The sequence below is a fragment of the Pelophylax lessonae genome (genome assembly GCF_965119305.1).
Source record: "Pelophylax lessonae genome assembly, chromosome: 11".
Classification (NCBI taxonomy): domain Eukaryota; kingdom Metazoa; phylum Chordata; class Amphibia; order Anura; family Ranidae; genus Pelophylax; species Pelophylax lessonae.
The window spans coordinates 146,190,267-146,216,501 of NC_138778.1; the positions used below are offsets into that span (position 1 = coordinate 146,190,267).

A 26,235-nucleotide genomic window follows, 5' to 3' on the forward strand; every position below is an offset into this window, starting at 1 on the left:
ACCCATCCCTCACTCAAGTCCTGTCACCTGGTAGCACAAACGCTTTGAAGCTTTATATCTTCCCTCCTCCTGTCTCTGTGGAAATTCCTGTCCCACTGCCTTGTGTCATTGCAAAATGGTATAGAAAGCCACAGAATACAGGTATGTAAAATAAACCTACAGAGCAAGTTGGGACAGAGGAAGGGGGCCTTTATCCACCAACTAAACTGCAGCCCAAGGAAAGGCCTTGACATTCCAGCTTCGTAGGATTATGTTTTGTCTGTACCTTGAGCGTTGAATAGTGGAGGTTCAGATCACATAAAGATTGACTCATTTTGAAGCTATAATGGAGGATAATCTAGAGTTGAACACAACCGATGATGCTCTACGGAACAGAAGATCGGTAATACAGGAGAAAGAAGAGAAGAGGGACTGGAAAAAAGGAAGTCGTCTACTCTCTGCATTGGTGGGCTGCAATGTCTTTCTCTTCAGCTGTGCTTTGCTAACTTGTGTGTTCAGTGAGGACACTGACATCTCTGAGAAAGACTTTCTTATATTCCTCACTTTCATGATGGTCATCTGCATCTTATGGATGCTTTTCCAAATGCTCTTCACCTGGAAGAACAAAGATGCAGTTCTGTATAAGGATTGCCAAGCAGGTCCAATATGGATGAGAGGTCAGTTTATTCTTCCTGCTAGTCAACATTTGTAATTGCTAATTACTTTGCTTTCAAATTGTTTCAAAACTTTTTACTTGAGTTAAATTACTATATCTATCAGCTAAATGGCCTATGTTTTTTTTTATGTTTATGTATGTATTTTTATTATCCTATGTACTAATGTTAAAATATATTATAGATGCAGAGGTGTAGCTAATAGATTTCTAAAGTAAAATGCCTCTAAAGCTAGCATATTTTCTTACATTTTGGGTAAAGTATGGGAAGTGTTAGTGCCCATTCACACTACCGTGACTTGTCAGGCAACTAGTCAGCCTGACAAGTCGCGGTCCATGCAGTGCTACGGGAACCGTTCTAATAGGAGCGACACAAGTCACTCCGACTTAGAAAATAGTTCCTGTACTACTTTGGGGGAACATCGGAGCGACTTGCATTGACATTCATTATATGAAGTCCGTGCAAGTCGCGCCGAAGTCGCGGTGCACGCGACTTCACAGGTCGCCCCCGAAGTCGTGCCGCGGTAGTGTGAACTGGCACTTAGAACCCTTGTTAGGGTTTTATTGCATAATGTGTTGTCACTGAGGAGATTCACCTTCTCCATTTGCCCTGACTATTGTGACTGGGACTGAAAGTGGGTAACAATTCAAAGGTTTGAGTTTTATAACTAGACAGGAAGAGCAGGAAAATCTTTCAATGGGGACACTTGTTTTAGTGAGAGCAGTAACACAACTAAGACAGGATATTCCTTTCCATGAAGTTAAGCTATGCTTTAGATTGGGGAGGAAAAAATAAAAATAAAATATATATATATATATAATTTATTACACCATCCATTAGCTGACATTAACTATAAAAGATTAGACTCTACAAGTGTAATTAAACAATACCTTTCACTATGAACACAACTCATTTTTGACAGAACTAAATCCTGTCAAAACTTGTATTTAGAGTTGGGGTCGCCAGCATGGGCAAAGTCTTCCCAACTGGAAATAGGGGGATAAACGATCAGACACCTAGGACTTCAGAGGTTATATTGAGACCAACAAGGGAGCAAAAAATGCTGCTAATCCACTGCAGGTGTGCTAAATATGGGTATGGAAAATAAAACGATTAGTGCAGATTTTTGTGATTCCTATTAATTAAAAAAAGCATAGACAGATTACTGTCTATTGATCTCCACCACTCAATTATGGTGACTAATTTGTGTAAATATGCAGGTGTATATAATTTTTAACAATTTTTGCAACACTAAATGTGCCAATAAATTATAAATTAAAAAAATTAATATATTTGTAAAGTGCAAGTGCAAAATGACCTAATTCAATTATCATAAAAATATAGGTGTAATAAATGCAATCAATGGGTAATTGGGTAAATGCAATCAATGGGTACAAAATCAATCAAAAGCCTGAAACAAATAGTGCAATCAATTCCTGCCAAAAATATCCACAATCAAGTTGTATAAAAAAAAAAAAAAAATATATATATATATGGAATATACAAAATATTAACCGCGCTAATGGAAATGAAAAACAGCAGCAACTTCAAGTGTGACCACACCCTAAACAAAATCTATATAATAAGTCGCGCTAACTTGAATGATGGAAAATAAAGTCCATATAAGTCCATATATGATAGGATCACAGAATTCAGACAGGCTCCCTATGGACATACGCTTACCAGAAATGGTAAATAAAAGGGCAGGTTCTCTAAGATGAATCTCGTCCCCTTGATAGCAGACTGGAACAAATAATCTTGCGTTGATTCAACGGTAATTGGATAAAAAATATAAAAACGCAATAGCGTAAAACCCAACACAAATGGTAAAGTGACTTAAACACCAATGTGAGTGATAAAAACTGAATAAAAGTGTGTGAAACTCCACCAGTGTGAAGAACTCAAAAACAATCAAAAGAAAGAAAGGAAAAAATTCCTCTTAGGTGGGACACCTATAGGTACCCCTTACCGGAAATGAGTGGAAATATGTGCAAATACATATAGGTGAGGTGCAATCCAAAATCAGCTGATATCGCCTCTTACCAAACGAAGAAAAGAAAAATGCCAAAGTGAATGGGAAATCCTAAATAGGTATCCTCTGTGTAGAAAACCTCCACCAGTAAAGCTCGCCTCTTACCAGATATTAATAAGATAAGGCCAGGTTGCAATAAATCAAATGAATCAAGCAAGATGAGATGCCAGCCTTCACCAGTGAGATCTGCCTCTTACCCAATGGGAATGATCGAATCGCCTGTAAAGATGATGAACCTCAAAGGGACCTGTAGTGGAATCCTAATCGAATAACTCCAAGAAGGCCAGGAAGATCACCACCGAATAAAAGAAATGGCTGGTGGTGTTTGGTAACCTGTCCTCCTGGAGTTAAGGTTAAGGTCCAGACTTCAGCACAGCAGCCCTTCAGAGAAAATTAAGATGATCCTTCCATGTGGTACTGGCAAACAGGCAGGCTCAGCTGAGCTAACAGCACTCAGGCTCAGGCAGCTCCTTCAGGCTCAGGAGCTGCCTGAGCCTGAGTGCTGTTAGCTCAGCTGAGCCTGCCTGTTTGCCAGTACCACATGGAAGGATCATCTTAATTTTCTCTGAAGGGCTGCTGTGCTGTGCTGAAGTCTGGACCTTAACCTTAACTCCAGGAGGACAGGTTACCAAACACCACCAGCCATTTCTTTTATTCGGTGGTGATCTTCCTGGCCTTCTTGGAGTTATTCGATTAGGATTCCACTACAGGTCCCTTTGAGGTTCATCATCTTTACAGGCGATTCGATCATTCCCATTGGGTAAGAGGCAGATCTCACTGGTGAAGGCTGGCATCTCATCTTGCTTGATTCATTTGATTTATTGCAACCTGGCCTTATCTTATTAATATCTGGTAAGAGGCGAGCTTTACTGGTGGAGGTTTTCTACACAGAGGATACCTATTTAGGATTTCCCATTCACTTTGGCATTTTTCTTTTCTTCGTTTGGTAAGAGGCGATATCAGCTGATTTTGGATTGCACCTCACCTATATGTATTTGCACATATTTCCACTCATTTCCGGTAAGGGGTACCTATAGGTGTCCCACCTAAGAGGAATTTTTTCCTTTCTTTCTTTTGATTGTTTTTGAGTTCTTCACACTGGTGGAGTTTCACACACTTTTATTCAGTTTTTATCACTCACATTGGTGTTTAAGTCACTTTACCATTTGTGTTGGGTTTTACGCTATTGCGTTTTTATATTTTTTATCCAATTACCGTTGAATCAACGCAAGATTATTGGTTCCAGTCTGCTATCAAGGGGACGAGATTCATCTTAGAGAACCTGCCCTTTTATTTACCATTTCTGGTAAGCGTATGTCCATAGGGAGCCTGTCTGAATTCTGTGATCCTATCATATATGGACTTATATGGACTTTATTTTCCATCATTCAAGTTAGCGCGACTTATTATATAGATATATATATATATATATATATATATATATATATATATATATATAAAATAAATATTTAGTATCAATAGATAGTCCATGAAAAAAGTTTTAAGTGGAAAAAAGTGCAAATAGTGCCAAGATCCAATATAAAAGTGTTCACACGTGTAGGGATCACACCATCAGTGTACCACCGTTTCTGATAGATCAAACTCACCAGATATAAAGCTGATCAATTTATAGACCAGCAATCGCTCTTTATCAACAATTAGCCAGCATGATGATCCAATCCTTCATATTCATAGTAGTCTCCCTGTAATATAGGATGAGGATAGTGTATGGAGAGGAGAAGGAGGAAAAAAATGCCCAAATAGTGTAATTCCGTTTTTAATCACTGTTTAAGTAAAAAGTGGTTACACTCACATGTTGTTGTGTCTGCCCGACACTAGGATTCTCTGCTAGTAAAATCTCATACACTCTGGCTGCCTGAATCCCAGCCACGAGCGTATGTGTAGACTGTGCGCTGTGAGTGTAACCACTTTTTATTTAAATAAACAGTGATTAAAAACGGAATGACACTATTTGGGCATTTTTTTCTCCATACACTATCCTCATCCTACATTACGGGGAGACTACTATGAATATGAAGGATTGGATCATCATGCTGGCTAATGTTAATAAAGCGCGATTGCTGGTCTATAAATTGATCAGCTTTATATCTGGTGATAAGGTATAGAATATAACTGCGCTAACTATTGTGTTCAAGCAGCGACTTAAATTGCGACAAACAATCAAAAAAGCATGGAATGGGTAAGTCGCGCTAATGAATGATGTTGTCAAATATTTACATAAATGTCAAATCATATAAATCGTGAAGAAGTGTCCATATAAACTATTAATGGTCAACTAAATGTCCCAAACTCAGAAAATCTTCCAAAATCTTCTACTTGAAATATGAGCCACCAGATGAGTGATCTCCTTACCAGATGGATAAAGAAAATTAGCCCTCAGAACACCAGATGAAGTGGATCTGCAGCCTCGAATCCAAAATTGAATCGGTTCCCGGATATTGTTTGCATGTGGAGAGAAATTAAATATCCATAGCGTGACACTGTATGACAATCTCTCAAACACCCAAAAAGTGAACCTTCATTATGAAAATGGAAGGAATGGCCACCACACCAGTGCAATCAACACTGCCAACGGCCAGGTGATAAGTGAATGAGACAACCCAATAGCCACCAAGAGGATAAGAACCACCACCAAAATCACTGCCTCTTACCAGAGTCTGATTAATACAGGCCAAACAAGCAATCAAAGACTTCGGTATGTGCCAAACACCATATGGAAATGGATGCAGAAATGTGAGGAGACACTCAGAGGTCTGATGATCTAGACCAAAATCACTGCCGCTTACCAGACTGTGACAGGTGACAAGCTAAGGGTCTCAAACAATCCTCTGGATAACGATATCAATTGCTCTAAGTCCAGCCGACCAAACCAGAAAGGGAGACAAAAAGGCACTCCATAGTGTAAAACCAAACAAACTTTAATTCAAAAAAAGGAGAGCAACTTACAAAAATGTAGATGGAAAAGCGTAGATAGGATGCGAGCCGCCGGCTGACGTCACTGCTTTGAGTTTGAGGACGGGCGAAGGAGCCGACCGGCCGGCGGCTCGCATCCTATCTACGCTTTTCCATCTACATTTTTGTAAGTTGCTCTCCTTTTTTTGAATTAAAGTTTGTTTGGTTTTACACTATGGAGTGCCTTTTTGTCTCCCTTTCTGGTTTGGTCGGCTGGACGTGGAGCAATTGATATCGTTATCCATCTGGAAGGATTGGGAAACAGAGATTTCGGGCACAGGAGTTTTGTTAAAAAGATTTCTTTTATTCAACACAGAACTAAATATTTTAAAATCATAGAAAAATACAGGCAAATAATTGTGTATTAAGGACACAGTGAGACCACACAACAATGGTCTATGTTGTACAATATCTCAGTGCATAGAACTTATAAAAGTCGGTTTACATACAGTTCAAAGTACAAGATCATTAGTAGTCATATAATCCTTGGAAACGTATTGCTTGTTATCAGAAGAACCGCCGACGGACATCCAAGCAGTATGGTGCCGGTCAGCAGGGTCGACTGAAAATATAAGTTAACATTCACCATGTAATATATGACCTTTGCTCGACATGTTTCGCTTTCTTAGACAAAAAAGCTTCATCTGGAGCACATCATTTCTTTTGTCTGTGTGAGAAATAACAGTATTTAGATAGATTACATATATGTGTTACCTTATTTTCAGTATGTTATAATTACAATTGCATATCATTTATCTTTCCTTTTAATTACATATAATCGTCTTACACATCTCAGATAAGTCCTTCTATTTTTGCAATATCAACACAATATAACATTGGGTCTTAAGTTGCATTCAGGCACTAGAGGAGTTTAGGGGAAAGAACGGAGGTTGCCAATAGTGAGTATATGTGGGGATCCATGCTGTAATTATAGTATAAGCATATATATCCTATTTATATACCTGGTAAATGGACAGAAAGATGTATACATACCTGTACATATAGTAATCAGGCACATATCTCAATTTCCATAGAGAATTCTTTAACGAGGAGGACTGTGCGTTTTGGGAAACTCAAAAAGGCAATGTATAGTGACATAGTAGTGAGGGTAGTCACTCCATGTCTCATATCTGGGTGGATGAGAGCAGAAAAACAATGTTTCTCAGAGTAGTAAGCGTTTTAATTCTATGATATCACTTTAAGGGAAAGCCCATAGGAATGCCAAACCATAAGCTCAAATGTTCTAAAGTGGTAAAATCTGTATGCCTCATGCTTGTTATAAGAGTGTGTAAGTACCCATAGAGCCCATAGAACATCTGCCCTAAAAGGGGGGGGGGGGGGGGGGGGCAACAGAAAAGACACATAGTCATTCTGGACCGTAAGAGAAGACAGGTGCCATGCGTTTATAAACGATTACACACTAACATATAGAGTTTACCCATTCGTATATGGGCTACCCCTGTAGTAAAATATATATCATATATACTGATTTGCTTTCACACACATATGTGAAAATGTGTGTGTAATCAATTTCGTATCCGGCCCACCCTCCTCTATAATAGTAGGGGGGTGACCAGGGTTATATATAGATAAGCAGTTGCTACATGAGGTCCAAGATGAGTACATGCAAAGCGTACTTAGAATAAACATAAGTAATAAACATAGTAGTAAATATATATAGAGTGCCACCCAAGATGATAGATCGCTATGCAGTACAAAAGTTCCAACCATACACAGACACCTTAGCAATGCTCACCAAACTTAGGAAGGACCAGAGCCTAAATGTAGGGAGCATGTCTCCTCTGCTTGTATGTCGGCTGTTAAGCACAGTAAGATTAAGGTGAATTCCCGGATATCACAAAAGTGTAATGTTACAGTATTAATACTGGCCATATAAAGCTTACCCCTTGCCACGCTGTTCCCAGCTTCCGCACAGTCCTCACCGGATGGGGAACCTCCACCATACCAGGGCTTGTAAATGGCGCCCTTAAGTAGCATGGATCCCGGGTGGTTCGTCAAACGGACGTCACCGCCCCGGCCACTCCCACCGGACATCGCTCGAGAGCTAGCGCGGGGACACCCCGGCGAGGCTCTCGGCTTAGTCACAGGTGTATGCAGACTATACAGAGGCAGGAAGTGCCTCCGCAGTCCGCTCAGGTGCCACAGGAAGTTCCGCCCGGAAGGGGCGGGACTGACCTGCGGCCTATCTGGCCGCACATATCTCACTGATGAGGCCGACCTCCATGCTTACCCACACTGCCCCCACAGGATCGGTCCGCAATTACATCAGAATTCTAATTGCCTGAAATGAAAAAACAACACAACAAGGACAGAAATTATATATTTAAAAAATACAGATATAAAAGCAAATTTCACTAAGGTACAAAAATGTTCCTGGTGAAACCAGGAGATATATATCGGTAACATATTTGTTTATCAAAAATTATTCTATAACCATGTTTATTTATTGACATTAACCACTAGTAAGGGCTTCAATAGTAACAGCCCTAATGAAAGAACAGGGGCTGAACTGCCCCCTACTAGAAACACTTCCATACTTCAAACCCCAAGAGAAAGTTGCATATTTTGACTTATTATAAATCCTCAAGATCATAGTATTGATGAGATAGGGATTATAGCACAAAAAACTGTTTGTTATACATAAGAAAGGAAGAGGGGTATATGTGCCATAAGACCTATTTAATGTGAAGAGGTGTCAGACTAATTGAATATATGTATATACGGGGGGAGGATGATCACGCCAAAACCAAGCCGACACCCTGACCCATATATCCCACAGAGGGCCATTATCGTAACCCGAGTATACTACTCGAGGTCAATTAGATCTGTTGGCATTAGGTAAGCAAGGAAACCTTCACAGAAAGGGTTTGTACGACTGTGTTTCGTTTAACCCAGGTCTATAAGTGGCATTGAGACGCTCTATCCAGAGAGTTTCTCTCTGGAGAATTTTTTTGTCCCAGTTGCCACCCCGAGGATCTTGAGGGATAACCTCAAGCACATAAAATCTTGCCTTTTTGGGATTGAACCTGTGGTATAGGTCAAGGTGTCTGCTCACGGGCGTGATCATCCTTCCCCCTGCTGATACGTACACATGGTCATTTATCCTTTGGCGGAGCTCTCTTATAGTTTTACCTATATAGAACATACCGCAGGTGCAATGCATCATGTATACCACTCCACGTGTGCTACAGTCGGCTCGAAATTTTGGAGCAAACGTCTCCCCATTAGGTAAAGTGTATTCAGTATTCTCCTCTATCCAAGGACATAAAGCGCATTTGCGACATTTATAAGTACCTCTACCTGTTGTTACTTTATTTCTAATGGGTTGATAGTGGCTTGTTGTTAGTTGATCTCTTAAAGATCTTGTTCTCCTGAAAACAATTTGGGGATGTTTGCCCACGTATTTGTTTATAACTGGATCATCACGAAGAAGATGCCAGTTCCGTTCAAGAATATCTCTCAATACTTTTTCATGAGCAGAGTATTTGGTTATTAGTTTAACTGTCGATTGCGTATTTGGAGGTTTGGCTCTAAAGATGAGGCTGTTTCTATTTTGAGAAAACGCTTTGTTAAAAGCTGTTCTCAACAGACGCTTACTGTATCCACGAGCCATTAGGCGTTCTCGTAAAAGGTTAGCCTGTATTTTGAAATCCTTATCAGATGTGCAATTACACCGTAGGCGTATGTATTGGGCGTATGGAATACTGCGTATAAGCGCCCCTGGGTGGGCGCTAGACGCATGTAATATTACATTCCCTGACGTCTCCTTTCTGTATAGGTTAGTCGTCAGGTGTCCATCCACATGTTTGAGTACCGTTAGGTCAAGGAAATTAACACTCGAGTCACTGATGGTAGATGTTAACTTCAAGTTGAAGTCGTTTATATTTAGTTGGGCAATAAACTCATCTAGCATTGATTTTGAACCTGTCCAGACAGCAAAAATGTCGTCTATATAACGAAACCAGATTGCCACAGAGGAAAAAAAAATGGGATAAATTTTCATCTGATGTGATTTGTCGCTCCCACCCCCCCAGGTACAGGTTGGCGTAGGCCGGGGCACAACAAGTGCCCATGGCCACGCCCTGCACCTGGAGGTAGTGGGACCCGTTGAAAGTAAACCAGTTGTGTTTCAAAATAAACAATAGAAGTTCCAAAATAAAATCACAAAATGGCCAAGTGTGATGATCTTGCTCATATAAGAACGTGCGTATCATCCCGACGCCCTGCTCGTGAGGGATACTGGAGTATAATGCCTCCACATCCAAAGTCACGAGCAGGGCGTCGGGAGGAACCACCATATCTTCAAAGACAGTAAATCCAAGACAGGTCCCCTTCAAACCAAAATCCAATAATTTCCCTGACTTGACTACAAATCCTAACCTTTTGGCTTTTCTGACCACAGTGGTAGGTGAGATTAAAAATTGTGAGCTAAAACCAACACAAAATAATCTTTCTAAACAACAACTACAGATGCTTAACAAACTAAGAAACCATACAGACTTGGTTATCAAACCCTCAGATAAGGGTGGTAACCTAGTATTGATGACTCGAGAGGGATACGAAAAAATGTGCCTTAATATCCTCTCAAATCGTACATGGTACAAAAAGATATCCCCATCGGTTACTACAGAATTTAAAGCAGAGTATTTGGACATAATTGGACGTGCATATCAATTGGCTCTTATAGACAAAGACTGTTATAATTTTCTTAACAACAAATTTCCGAGACAGGCGACATTCTATTCACTCCCAAAAACCCATAAAAATTTAACTTCTCCACCGGGGAGGCCTATTGTATCGGGCATTGGAAGTTTAACTGAAAATGCGAGTCGTTTGATCGATTATTATTTACTACCACACGTAGTGCGGTTACCGTCATACGTCAAGGACACACTCGAGTTTTTAAAAATGATTGAAGATATGGTGGTTCCTCCCGACGCCCTGCTCGTGACTTTGGATGTGGAGGCATTATACTCCAGTATCCCTCACGAGCAGGGCGTCGGGATGATACGCACGTTCTTATATGAGCAAGATCATCACACTTGGCCATTTTGTGATTTTATTTTGGAACTTCTATTGTTTATTTTGAAACACAACTGGTTTACTTTCAACGGGTCCCACTACCTCCAGGTGCAGGGCGTGGCCATGGGCACTTGTTGTGCCCCGGCCTACGCCAACCTGTACCTGGGGGGGTGGGAGCGACAAATCACATCAGATGAAAATTTATCCCATTTTTTTTTCCTCTGTGGCAATCTGGTTTCGTTATATAGACGACATTTTTGCTGTCTGGACAGGTTCAAAATCAATGCTAGATGAGTTTATTGCCCAACTAAATATAAACGACTTCAACTTGAAGTTAACATCTACCATCAGTGACTCGAGTGTTAATTTCCTTGACCTAACGGTACTCAAACATGTGGATGGACACCTGACGACTAACCTATACAGAAAGGAGACGTCAGGGAATGTAATATTACATGCGTCTAGCGCCCACCCAGGGGCGCTTATACGCAGTATTCCATACGCCCAATACATACGCCTACGGTGTAATTGCACATCTGATAAGGATTTCAAAATACAGGCTAACCTTTTACGAGAACGCCTAATGGCTCGTGGATACAGTAAGCGTCTGTTGAGAACAGCTTTTAACAAAGCGTTTTCTCAAAATAGAAACAGCCTCATCTTTAGAGCCAAACCTCCAAATACGCAATCGACAGTTAAACTAATAACCAAATACTCTGCTCATGAAAAAGTATTGAGAGATATTCTTGAACGGAACTGGCATCTTCTTCGTGATGATCCAGTTATAAACAAATACGTGGGCAAACATCCCCAAATTGTTTTCAGGAGAACAAGATCTTTAAGAGATCAACTAACAACAAGCCACTATCAACCCATTAGAAATAAAGTAACAACAGGTAGAGGTACTTATAAATGTCGCAAATGCGCTTTATGTCCTTGGATAGAGGAGAATACTGAATACACTTTACCTAATGGGGAGACGTTTGCTCCAAAATTTCGAGCCGACTGTAGCACACGTGGAGTGGTATACATGATGCATTGCACCTGCGGTATGTTCTATATAGGTAAAACTATAAGAGAGCTCCGCCAAAGGATAAATGACCATGTGTACGTATCAGCAGGGGGAAGGATGATCACGCCCGTGAGCAGACACCTTGACCTATACCACAGGTTCAATCCCAAAAAGGCAAGATTTTATGTGCTTGAGGTTATCCCTCAAGATCCTCGGGGTGGCAACTGGGACAAAAAAATTCTCCAGAGAGAAACTCTCTGGATAGAGCGTCTCAATGCCACTTATAGACCTGGGTTAAACGAAACACAGTCGTACAAACCCTTTCTGTGAAGGTTTCCTTGCTTACCTAATGCCAACAGATCTAATTGACCTCGAGTAGTATACTCGGGTTACGATAATGGCCCTCTGTGGGATATATGGGTCAGGGTGTCGGCTTGGTTTTGGCGTGATCATCCTCCCCCCGTATATACATATATTCAATTAGTCTGACACCTCTTCACATTAAATAGGTCTTATGGCACATATACCCCTCTTCCTTTCTTATGTATAACAAACAGTTTTTTGTGCTATAATCCCTATCTCATCAATACTATGATCTTGAGGATTTATAATAAGTCAAAATATGCAACTTTCTCTTGGGGTTTGAAGTATGGAAGTGTTTCTAGTAGGGGGCAGTTCAGCCCCTGTTCTTTCATTAGGGCTGTTACTATTGAAGCCCTTACTAGTGGTTAATGTCAATAAATAAACATGGTTATAGAATAATTTTTGATAAACAAATATGTTACCGATATATATCTCCTGGTTTCACCAGGAACATTTTTGTACCTTAGTGAAATTTGCTTTTATATCTGTATTTTTTAAATATATAATTTCTGTCCTTGTTGTGTTGTTTTTTCATTTCAGGCAATTAGAATTCTGATGTAATTGCGGACCGATCCTGTGGGGGCAGTGTGGGTAAGCATGGAGGTCGGCCTCATCAGTGAGATATGTGCGGCCAGATAGGCCGCAGGTCAGTCCCGCCCCTTCCGGGCGGAACTTCCTGTGGCACCTGAGCGGACTGCGGAGGCACTTCCTGCCTCTGTATAGTCTGCATACACCTGTGACTAAGCCGAGAGCCTCGCCGGGGTGTCCCCGCGCTAGCTCTCGAGCGATGTCCGGTGGGAGTGGCCGGGGCGGTGACGTCCGTTTGACGAACCACCCGGGATCCATGCTACTTAAGGGCGCCATTTACAAGCCCTGGTATGGTGGAGGTTCCCCATCCGGTGAGGACTGTGCGGAAGCTGGGAACAGCGTGGCAAGGGGTAAGCTTTATATGGCCAGTATTAATACTGTAACATTACACTTTTGTGATATCCGGGAATTCACCTTAATCTTACTGTGCTTAACAGCCGACATACAAGCAGAGGAGACATGCTCCCTACATTTAGGCTCTGGTCCTTCCTAAGTTTGGTGAGCATTGCTAAGGTGTCTGTGTATGGTTGGAACTTTTGTACTGCATAGCGATCTATCATCTTGGGTGGCACTCTATATATATTTACTACTATGTTTATTACTTATGTTTATTCTAAGTACGCTTTGCATGTACTCATCTTGGACCTCATGTAGCAACTGCTTATCTATATATAACCCTGGTCACCCCCCTACTATTATAGAGGAGGGTGGGCCGGATACGAAATTGATTACACACACATTTTCACATATGTGTGTGAAAGCAAATCAGTATATATGATATATATTTTACTACAGGGGTAGCCCATATACGAATGGGTAAACTCTATATGTTAGTGTGTAATCGTTTATAAACGCATGGCACCTGTCTTCTCTTACGGTCCAGAATGACTATGTGTCTTTTCTGTTGCCCCCCCCCCCCCCCCCCCCTTTTAGGGCAGATGTTCTATGGGCTCTATGGGTACTTACACACTCTTATAACAAGCATGAGGCATACAGATTTTACCACTTTAGAACATTTGAGCTTATGGTTTGGCATTCCTATGGGCTTTCCCTTAAAGTGATATCATAGAATTAAAACGCTTACTACTCTGAGAAACATTGTTTTTCTGCTCTCATCCACCCAGATATGAGACATGGAGTGACTACCCTCACTACTATGTCACTATACATTGCCTTTTTGAGTTTCCCAAAACGCACAGTCCTCCTCGTTAAAGAATTCTCTATGGAAATTGAGATATGTGCCTGATTACTATATGTACAGGTATGTATACATCTTTCTGTCCATTTACCAGGTATATAAATAGGATATATATGCTTATACTATAATTACAGCATGGATCCCCACATATACTCACTATTGGCAACCTCCGTTCTTTCCCCTAAACTCCTCTAGTGCCTGAATGCAACTTAAGACCCAATGTTATATTGTGTTGATATTGCAAAAATAGAAGGACTTATCTGAGATGTGTAAGACGATTATATGTAATTAAAAGGAAAGATAAATGATATGCAATTGTAATTATAACATACTGAAAATAAGGTAACACATATATGTAATCTATCTAAATACTGTTATTTCTCACACAGACAAAAGAAATGATATGCTCCAGATGAAGCTTTTTTGTCTAAGAAAGCGAAACATGTCGAGCAAAGGTCATATATTACATGGTGAATGTTAACTTATATTTTCAGTCGACCCTGCTGACCGGCACCATACTGCTTGGATGTCCGTCGGCGGTTCTTCTGATAACAAGCAATACGTTTCCAAGGATTATATGACTACTAATGATCTTGTACTTTGAACTGTATGTAAACCGACTTTTATAAGTTCTATGCACTGAGATATTGTACAACATAGACCATTGTTGTGTGGTCTCACTGTGTCCTTAATACACAATTATTTGCCTGTATTTTTCTATGATTTTAAAATATTTAGTTCTGTGTTGAATAAAAGAAATCTTTTTAACAAAACTCCTGTGCCCGAAATCTCTGTTTCCCAATCCTTCCAGATGCAATTGATCAATTGAGGATAGGGGCACACCCTAAATTGGATACGTCATGGCCAAGATGGCTGCTATCTGTGGACACATGACTTGTAAAATAATTCTGATATCGTTATCCAGAGGATTGTTTGAGACCCTTAGCTTGTCACCTGTCACAGTCTGGTAAGCGGCAGTGATTTTGGTCTAGATCATCAGACCTCTGAGTGTCTCCTCACATTTCTGCATCCATTTCCATATGGTGTTTGGCACATACCGAAGTCTTTGATTGCTTGTTTGGCCTGTATTAATCAGACTCTGGTAAGAGGCAGTGATTTTGGTGGTGGTTCTTATCCTCTTGGTGGCTATTGGGTTGTCTCATTCACTTATCACCTGGCCGTTGGCAGTGTTGATTGCACTGGTGTGGTGGCCATTCCTTCCATTTTCATAATGAAGGTTCACTTTTTGGGTGTTTGAGAGATTGTCATACAGTGTCACGCTATGGATATTTAATTTCTCTCCACATGCAAACAATATCCGGGAACCGATTCAATTTTGGATTCGAGGCTGCAGATCCACTTCATCTGGTGTTCTGAGGGCTAATTTTCTTTATCCATCTGGTAAGGAGATCACTCATCTGGTGGCTCATATTTCAAGTAGAAGATTTTGGAAGATTTTCTGAGTTTGGGACATTTAGTTGACCATTAATAGTTTATATGGACACTTCTTCACGATTTATATGATTTGACATTTATGTAAATATTTGACAACATCATTCATTAGCGCGATTTATATCTGGTGAGTTTGATCTAGCAGAAACGGTGGTACACTGATGGTGTGATCCCTACACGTGTGAACACTGAGAACACTTTTATATTAGACCTTGGCACTATTTGCACTTTTTTCCACTTGGGACTTTTCTCATGGGCTATCTATTGATACTAAATATTTATATATATATATACACACACAACTTGATTGTGGATATTTTTGGCAGGAATTGATTGCACTATTTATTTCAGGCTATTGATTGATTTTATACCCATTGATTGCATTTATTACACCTATATTTTTATAATTGAATTAGGTAATTTTGCACTTGCACTTTAAGAATATATACATTATTTCTATTTATAATTTATTGGCACATTTAGTGTTGTAAAAATTATATACACCTGCATATTTACACAAATTAGTCACCATAATTGAGTGGTGGGGATAAATAGACAGTAGTCTATGTTTTTTTTGGATTATTGGGAATCACAAAAATCTGCGCTGATCGTTTAAAGCCTCGTACACACGCAACGAATTTCCGTCGACCGGTCGTTCGTTTTTTGTCCAGAGTGGTGTCTGTTGGTTGGAATGTGCTCTAGACTGCACACGAATTTTCCCGTACGACAGAATTCTACTTCAGAAGTGATGTCATGTGTTGGTTTGCTTTCTTTGTGTTCTTTCATCTCTGAGCATGCCTAGTCTTGCTCATAAGATTTTTCGCCGTCGAAATCTGTACTAATGAGACGAAAATCGGACGGGTGTTGACGGACGACAAAAATTATAAAGCCTGCACACCAGGATTTTTTCGGCCGAAAAAGTCAGAGTCGGCTATCAAAAGCACCATACTAACAAGCCGAAAATCGGCAGATGGGTCGTTGGACGAAATTTCCCGGCCGAATTTCTTATCGTGTGTACAGGGCTTTATTTTTCAAAGTCTTCCCAACAGCTTTGGTTGGAGTTGGGCTTTCGAGTTCTTGATCCATAGGCCAGTTTGAGGATGCTGCAGTCAGCGTCTCCCTAGCTTCAAATGGCCAATTATATAAAACAAGAGGATAGACTGCAAATATTTTTCTGTATTCACATTGCCACATTATTTTTAAATTTAGATAAATCTGCAATAACCTATTTAGGAAAGTGTTGAATTATTTTGGTTGTCCATAGTAAGTACATCAAACTCTACAAAATTGTGGTACTTTATTAACCACTTGCCCACTGGCCACTTTCATCCCCTTCCTGCCCAGGCCAGTTTTCAGCTTTCAGTGCTATTGAACTTTAAATTTGTGCTCACAGGAAAGACCGCTATCAGCTTTCCTTTCCTCACACAGTGACAGCGCTGAGGAAAGGAAATGTCGATAACTGGCATTTGTTTACATGGGATCAGCTGTGATTGGACGCAGTTGATCACATGGTAAAGGGTCACTGTGATTGGCCCCTTACCTCGATCTGTGATCAGCTGTGTCTAAAGGACAGAGCGTGCCCCTGAGGTGCACAGGTGGCAGGGTTCTGGGAGGATGTCAATAGCCGCCTTTCTGCTATAGGTTGAAAAGTGGTTAAAATGTAATCTGGTTCAAGTTTTACATCTACTCTAAAATGTACGTAAATCAAAAATCTAATTTCAGTAGGTTGGGCACACGCTTCACTATATAAAGTATTCCAAAGCATAATATTTTTTGTAAATTCTTTCAAATTAGAAAAGGGGGACCTTTCCTTGAATGGGAAAAGTGGAGGCCATTTGAGCATGGAATGGTTGGGGGGAGTGAAAATATGAGGAAGTGTGTAAACGCTTGGTGAGAAAGAGGGTGCAGTGGTAAAGAGTTTGCAAAGCTGTAAATGCATCTCTGTGTTCTCTAACCTATTGCTATGAGCAGCAGAGCAGCAATGGGAGGGGAGAACGAGCGCCAAACCCTCCTGAATCATACCAGGCCACATGCTCTGAACAGGGAAAGGTGGGTGCATTGGGGCGGGGGGCTCTGCCCTCTCACCCCAAAGCACCTTGTCCCCATGTTGATGGGGACGACTATCTCTTCCTGATAATCCTGGGCTTTAACAAGGAGACCCCCAGATCCTGGCCCCCTCCCTATGTGATTGAATATGGGTTACATGATTGTACTCCTACTCATTCACCAAAGAAAGTGTCAAAAATAAAGAAACAGTAGACGGTTTTTGACAGGTTCTTTAATAAAAAAAACAATGTCCCCCCGATGTAGATCAATTGTCAATCATGACGCCACGGTTGGACCCCAAAAAACGCTCTACCCGCAACAAAGGCTAACTGTCTACTGATGGCTTCGATGTTTGACAGTTCTTATATATGTAAGGGGCGGAGCCACCTGACGTCACCTGGTGATGTCACCAGGTGGCCCCCGCCCCTTGCCAATTTAAGAACTGTCAAACGGCTGAGGAGGTATTCGGCAGTTAGCCATCCTCGTGTACTGTTTTTTAAATTTATTTTTGAAACTTTTTTGGTGAATGAGTGAGGGTACAATGTATCCCATACTTATTCACATAGGGGAGGGGCGTGAATTCTGGGGGCCCTCTTGTTAAATGGGGCTTCCAGATTCCGATAAGCCCCCTGCCCACAGACTCCCACAATCACAGCCCAGGAATGTCGGGAAGAGGCCCTTGTCCCCATCACCATGGGAACAAAGTGCTTTGGGGTGGGGGGCACAGCCCCCCTGCCCCAAAGCACCCAACCCCCATGTTGAGGGCATGTGGCCTGGTATGGTTCAGAGGGGAGGGCGCTCGCTTTTTTCCCACCCTCCCTTTCCTGACCTGCCGGGCTGCATGCTCGGATAAGTATGGATTTTGGGGGGGACCCACGGCATTTTTTTAGTTTTTTTTAGCATGGCCTTTGAGTCTGGTATGGACTGGGGGGGACCTCACACCAATCTTTTCTTTCTTTTTTTTTAAATAGCCAGGTGTCAGCAATTGCAACCGCTAGTCAATTTAACCACTTCCATACTGGGCCTATTCTGGCATTCCTCTCCTACATGTAAAAATCATAATTTTTTTGCTAGAAAATTACTCTGAACCCCCAAACATTATAAATGTTTTTTAAGCAGAGACCCTAGGGAATAAAATGGGGGGCCATTGCAACCTTTTTTGTCACACGGTATTTGCGCAGCAATTTTTCAAACAAGTGTTTTTTTTTTTTTTTGGAAAAAAAAAAAGTTTCATGAATTAAAAAAAAAAAAAAGACAAAACACTAAAGTTCGCCCGATGGTTTTTGTATAATGTGAAAGATGTTACACCAAGTAAATAGATACCTAGCATGTCACACTTTCAAATTGCACACTCGTGAAATGGTGCCAAACTTTGGTACTTGGGTGGCGTTTTAACATTTTTTACAGGTTACCTGTTTAGAGTTACAGAGGAGGTCTTGGGTTAGAATTTGAGCGTCGTTTACATATCTGGGCGCAACGTATGAATGCGTTCGCTTCTGCGTGTGAGCACGTAGGGATGGGGACGCTTTAATTATTTTTTTTATTTTTTATTTTACTTATTTTTTTGTTTTGACACTTTCCCTTTATTTTTTTTTATCACTTTTAGGCCCCGTTCACATGCAAGCAACGCTACTTCGCACCGCGACCTCCGAGGTCGCGGTGCGAGCAGCGCGCCGCGACCTCGGAGCGGCCACCACGGACTTCATAACATTGAAGTCTATGGCGGTCGCCTCCTGGTTGCCCCAAAGAAGCTCCGGACCCTTTTTCTAAGTCGGAGCGACTTGTGTCGCTCCTATTAGAACGGGTCCGCAGCTTCCCTATGGGAGGCGACCTACGGCGACCTGTGAGGCGACCAGGTCGCCTCACAGGTTGCCTTAGTGTGAACGGGGACTTATTCTATTACAAGGAATGTAAAAATCCCTTGTAAAAGCAATAGGCCATGACTTATCCTCTTTACAGCGAGATCCGGGGTCTAGACGTTCCTTGATCTCGCCTCTGGGCTGGAAAGCCTGAGATAGAAAAATATAAATAAATAAATAAAATGATTTTGGCTTCCCAGCCAAGGAAACAACAGTTTTTACATCTACCGATGCCGGATGTGATGTCGTAACATTGCGGCCCGGTATGGTATCCGGCCATGGTATCCGGCTTGCTGATCGCACGGCTGATCAGCCGCTATGATTGTTTTTACATGACAGGGCATTGCTTGCTGAAAAAGAAGATATCTGAATGATGCCTGCAGCTGTAGGCATCATTCAGATTTAACCACCTAAACTCCAGGATGTCATATGATGTCCACCTAAGGAGAAGCGGTTAAATGTGATTTTACTCCTTTTTTTTTTTTTTTAGAAATGTCATATTTGCTGCAGCAGGTTCTATAAATGCCACAGATGTGCCACTTTACAGGCAGACTAAGAGGCCCCCCAGGCACTATATTTAAAGGGATTTTTCATTTTTATTGTTTCACTTTAAGTAGGGTTTCCAAGCAGTATTTATTTTGGCATGAGGTCCCCCTTAAAATCCATACCAGACTCGAAGGGCCTGGTATAGATTGAGGGGGGGACCCCCATGCCGTTTTAAAAAAAAAATGTTTGTATTGCCTGGCATCATTGTGTTTACATTTCAGCTATCAGTGGGGAAGCTGACAGCCGGCTTTCTGGCCTGCTGCTTAACAACCAGCTATTCTTTACACAGAATTTGAAACGGTCGATCATTTTTCGACTGATCTGAATTGTAATCATTTAAAAAATTTGTAATTCATTAAAAAAATAAACAAAACACATTTTATTGGATTTCAACAAAATTCGTTACTATTCGTTATTTCGTTCAGGGATTCGGATACATCCGAATGACCAAAAAATGTGTCCGAAATTTGAGTTCTGTCCTAAATAAATTGCACATGTCTAGTCTGCAGACATGGGGTGGGGGTGTGCAAATACATAATGGTAAGAAAGGTGCATCCCCCATATGAACATTGGTGAAAGTGGGGTAAGCTGCACAAGTGCAGTGGTTAGGTGTGCAAGGGTGGTGAGAGAGAAGGGGGTGCATGTGGTGAACGAAGGATGGTGCAGGCAAGGAGAGTGGTGAGAGATGGGGCATAATAAGTGGTAAAGGAAGGGAGACTAAAGTGGGGTACACACTAGTAGAAAATCTGCCGAAAATTCCCGTCCGAGGTGAAATCGTCCGATTTTCGCCTAGTGTGTACACAACTTTCAGCAGCCGATGCCGACATTTTCAAGGAAAAAAAAAAACACCCAAATTTTTATCGTCAGTCCCCAGACGACCAATTTTAGTTTAATGTGTATGCAGTACGTCTGCGAAAAATCGGATATGAAAGACCGCGCGTGATCTGAAGTTGCTGACGACCCGGAAGTCTAGGAACAAATGTCCCAAAAAAAAAAAAAATCAGACGAGAAATTTTGTGAACATTTATGCACTGTCAACTAAAAACGGTTATGAACGCTGAGCAAGAGAGAGAAAAATCAGAGGATATTTTGTCCGATTTCCATCAGGTGTGTACGAGCCTTAAGCCCCCTTTCACACAGTGCGATCTGATCAGGTCTGCCTGTCAGTTTGTCAGGCAGACCTGATCGGAAAGGTCCATGCATTCCTATGGACAGGCGGGTGTAAACTGGCTTGTGTCCATTTTTGGAGTTTTTTTGGGGGAAATGTTGCTGCAGGTGAACTCACTCTAACAACCACTGACCGAGGAAGCCGCCATATTTAGTAGCAGTAGAAAAAGAGCCACTATTTTTGATGACGTTCAGCTCTTGCTGAATGGCATAAAGTTTGTCATTCAGACAAATGCCTGTACAAACAATGTTGGTCTGAACCTGTGTTTGGACCAATTCCAAAAAGCTCATCCTTAGTTGGAAACAACAACAATTAGGAAAGTTGGACACTGGGGGACATTTTTCAGTTCTGTCACGCAGTGAAACAATGTTAAACAGGATCAATGAAACTGATTGTGATGCAAATGTATTATCAATTTCTGATTCAGCAGTTTGAGACTAGCATTGTGATACAAAAACACGTGCCACACTGAAAAAATGGTTTAAGAATGGTTTGAGGTACACGACAGGGAGTTTGAGGTGTTGATTTGGCCTCCAAATTCTCCAGATCTCAATTTAACGGAGATCCATGGAGGTCTCACCTCACAACTTACAGGACTTGCTCCTGACAGCTTGGAGCCAGATACCTGAGGATTGTATACAACACAGACAATAGGACCAGCGCTCACTTTATTGATTCTAAACCACAGCATACCTTCATAGGTCTAGTGGCATCCATGCCTTGACAGTTCAGGGTCATTTTGGTGGCAAAAGGAACTGACTCAATATTAGGTGGCTGGCTGATCGGTATATAGCCAAGCTGTGTGAGTTAAAGTGATTCTAAAGGCTGCATGTTTTGAAAAAAAACCTTCAGTGTGCAGCCCCCCCCCCATACTCGATCATGATCCAGCGACGTGCACGAGAGCCCCCTTCATTGGCTCACGCTGGTGTCAATCAAAGCCAGTGAGAAGGGGGTGGGGCCGAGATGTGCACACACACAGCTTGCTACAGGGGCACTCGGCAGGGAATAGGGGGCAGGGGAAGCAAAAAGAGGGGGATCGGGGCTTCTCTGTCCAAGAGCCCTGCACAGAGCAGTTAAAGTTAGAGTTCCGGCCGCAAAAAAATTTTCTCAATAAAAATACCCCCGGGACAGTCAGGGCTAGTACATTCCACAATGAATAGCCTCTGAACTGTCCCGGGTCGCACTTACCTTTTAGAAGAAATACTTACCTTGAAAATTTCTTCTCCAGCGCTGCCATCTCAGGTGTGGGCAGCTGAAGCCATAGCGTCCTCTTCTGCGTCCTCTTCCGTGACATCGGAGTCCCAGAATGCGCCTGCACCGGCCCTGCTCGTCACTTCCGGTGCGGGCGCGTCATCCCTGCACAGCTTCTGGGCGTGCCCAGAAGCTGTTTAGCAGGGAATGAGGCGCCGCACCGGAAGTGACGTCAGGGCCGGTGCAGGCGCATTGATTGCTGGGAGCGATGACACTCAGCTCCCAGCAATCAATGCAAAGAGGAAGTGATGGCGCGGGCCGCGGCCACAGAGAGAGGAAGTGGAAGAAAGGGGAGTATATTTTCTTCTATAACAAGGTAAGTAAACAAAAAAAAAATCGTAACATCCATTTCTTTTTCAGGTGACAAAAGGCAAGCGGATGGCCCAAAATCGACTGTCAATTTTGTGGCCGGAACTCCGCTTTAAGTATGACATGTTTGTTGTGCTTTTTTGTTTTCTTCTGTTTTTTTTTTTTTTGTTTTTTGTTTTGTTTTTTGTTTTTTTTGTTTTTTAATCTTAGTCCCCGTTCACACTAAGGCGACCTGTGAGGCGACCTGGTCGCCTCACAGGTCGCCGTAGGTCGCCTTCCATAGAGAAGCTGTGGACCCGTTCTAATAGGAGCGACACAAGTCGCTCCGACTTAGAAAAAGGGTCCGGAGCTTCTTTGGGGCGACCCGGAGGCGACCGCCATAGACTTGAATGTTATGAAGTCCGTGGCGGCCGCTCCGAGGTCGCGGCGCGCTGCTCGCACCACGACCTCGGAGGTCGCCCCCCCAAGTCGGATCGCGGCAATGTGAACGGGGCCTGAACCATTTGCAGGAAAAAAAAAATTGTCATTTTTTATTTTCTTTTTTTTTTTTTTTTTGCAAATGAGCTGCATTGCAAACTCCTGCAAACTCTTTATCCAGATCTACAGTATGTTTGTACCAAAGTACAGGCTTTCTGTTACAGAGCTGGAGGAAGTGTCAATGGAGGATGAGTGTGATGATTACTATACTTGTGTGTTCTAATTATTAAGCATGTACTACATCTGTGCCTATACCTTTGTTTGGCTTGGTTAACGTTTTATGTACCATGTTACATGATGTTATTTTTTACACTAATCATTAAATTGAGATTACATTTACTCCATTGAATGGCCACCTGTGTTCACCTCATTTAAAGTCCCAGGGGAACCTTCCCTTTCTGTATGTACACTTGTGTTCTATTGAGTACTGCAAGTCTGTCTGCAGCGGTGGCAGATGGGACTTTAGTTTATTCATTTACAGATCTATGTAAATGAATGACGTGGCTTAATGTCAAATCTGACAGCTGCTGCGTGGGAGAAGAACCCTGTCAAAGGGAGGGCAATTTAAAGCGGTTGTAAACCCTATAAAAAAAAAAATAAAAAAAAAAAACCTGCAAGACAAAGGCATAATGAGCTAGTATGCATCGCATACTAGCCCATTATGTTTAACTTACCTTAAAACGAAGCCCCGACACGGACCCCTGGACATCGATGCGGGCGCTGCCATGATCCCTCGTCGTCTCTTCCGGGTTCGGCGGCTCCGGCGCGCTGATTGGCCGGAAGAGACGACTCCGGCGCGATGATTGGCCGGAGCCGCGATGACGTCACTCCCGCGCATGCGCGCGGGAGTGATTTTTCCGGCAAGCTCCCGGCAAGTTAATTGAAGGTCCCCCCCGGACTTTCAGAGCGCATGCGCCGCTCGCGCGAGCGGCTGCATGCACTGTAAATATCTCCTAAACCGTGCCGGTTTAGGAGATATTATTTGTACCTACAGGTAAGCCTTATTATAGGCTTACCTGTAGGTAAAAGTGTCAAAAAGCGGGAAACAACCGCTTTAAAGGGTGTGCTATTTGAAGGGTGGGTGAAGGGTCTTCTTGGCACCATGTTACACCCTTAATATGGGTGTAAGATGGTCTTAAAGATGGATTTAGCCAATATTTGTCATTGACTGTGGTTGGAAAATGTGAACATCTAACTAAATAGTTCGCTGAGTGTGGATTATTGTAATCCTAACTGACTTAAATGCCGATCTTTTTATTACAAAGTTGTCTTTGTAGTCCGATGTCAGGTTGATCAGGTTTATATGGCTGCACACCTAATGAGTCACATTTCATCACAGTATAGGGTGACTGAGTCAATGTAATCCTGAGTAACTCCCATACAACTTGAATGATGTCCTCTTACTATACAGTCCATTGTACGGGAGAGACTCATGTAAGCCAAGTTAATACAACAACAAACCCAGTAAGCCACAGTTCATTACAAATCTAAATACAGATGACCCCTATATATATATACACACACACATTTTCTGTGGATTTTCTGAGGATTGATTGCACTAAAAAAAAATATATATATATATATATATTCACTGTCCACTTTATTAGGTACACCTGTTCAATTGCTTGGTAACACAAATTGCCAATCAACCAATCACATGGCAGTAATTGAATTCAATAAGGCACGTGGTGAAGACTTGCTGAAGTTCAAACCGAACATCAGAATGGGGAAGAAAGTGGATTTAAGTGACTTTGAATATGACATGGTTGTTGGTGCCAGACGGGTTGGTCTGAGTATTTCAAAAACTGCTGATCTACTGGGATATTCACACACAACCATCTCTAGGGTTTACAGAGAATGGTCCAACAAAAATATCCAGTGAGTGGCAGTTGTGTGGATGAAAATGCCTTGTTGATGTCAGAGGAGAATGGGCAGACTGGTTAGAGATGATGGAAAGGCAATAGTAACTCCAATAACCACTCATTACAAGCAAGGTATGCAGAATACCATCTCTGAACGCACAAAACATCGTACCTTGAAGTAGATGGGCTACGGCAGCAGAAGACCACATCAGGTGCTACTCAGCTGAGAACAGGAGACTGAGGCTACAATTCGCAAAGGCTCACTAAAAATTGGACAATAGAAGTTGGAAAAACATTGCCTGGTCTGATCAGTCTCTATTTCAGCTGCAACATTCAGATGGTGGGGTCAGAATTTTAGTGTAAAACAACATGAAAGTATGGATCCATCCTGGTTTGGATCAACTGTTCAGGCTGGTGGTGTAATGGTGTGGGGGATATTATCTTTGCACACTTTGGGCCCCTTAGTACCAATTGAGCATTGTTTAAACACCACGGCCTACCTGAGTATTGTTGCTGACCATGTCCATCCCTTTATGACTACAGTGTCCCCATCTTCTGATGTCTCCTTCCAGCAGGATAATGCTCCATGTCACAAAGCTCCAATCATCTCACCACTGGTTTCTTCAACATGACAATGAGATCACTGTACTCCAATGGCCTCCACACTCACCAGATCGCGTCCAATAGAGCACCTATGGGATGTGGAGGAACGGGTGATTTGCATCATGGATGTGCAGCCAACAAATCTGCATAAATCGCATAATGCGATCATGTCACTATGGACCAAAATCTCTGAGGAATGTTTCCAACACCTTGTAGAATCTGTGCCAGGAAGATTTAAGGCAGTTCTGAAGGCAAAAGGAAGTCCAACCCGGTACTGGCACTTTAATAGTAAAGTGGCCGGTGAGTGTGTGTGTATATATATCTCACAAAAGTGAGTACACCCCCTAAAATATTTTTGTAAATGTTTTCATTATATTTTATTCATGTGACAACACTGAAGAAATGACACTTTGTTACAATGTAAAGTAGTGAGTGTACAGTTTGTATAACAGTGTAAATTTGCTGTCCCCTCAAAATAACTCAACACACAGCCATTAATGTCTAAACCGCTGGCAACAAAAGTGAGTACGCCCCTGAAACCCCAGTACACCGCAGTGAAAATGTCCAAATATGGCCCAGGGTGTCAACATTTTGTGTGTCCACCATTCTTTTCCAGGGAATTGTGTGTATACTGTATATGGACTTTAGTGGCACATAGAAAAAGAGAAGTCCATATATACACACAATTCCCCTGACTATTCATAACGGACGAGGCACGTTTTACATAGTATTGATGTCCCTGGTACCGCCCCAGTGTGACATTAGCAATTTTTGCACAGATCTACACCATTATTTTCCAG

At 41.9% G+C, this 26,235-nt stretch overlaps 1 protein-coding gene across 1 annotated transcript in view; it reads left to right on the forward strand.

Moving 5' to 3' along the window:
* Positions 1 to 325: 325 nt before the first annotated feature.
* Positions 326 to 26,235, forward strand: part of LOC309567443 (proton channel OTOP2-like) — a gene marked incomplete at its 5' end in the record, with an annotated part of 112,879 nt that continues 86,969 nt past the window's right edge. The window contains one exon of the mRNA XM_082272835.1: positions 326 to 656. Coding sequence (XP_082128961.1) covers positions 326 to 656 — 331 coding nt within the window. The remainder of the gene's footprint in view (positions 657 to 26,235) is intronic.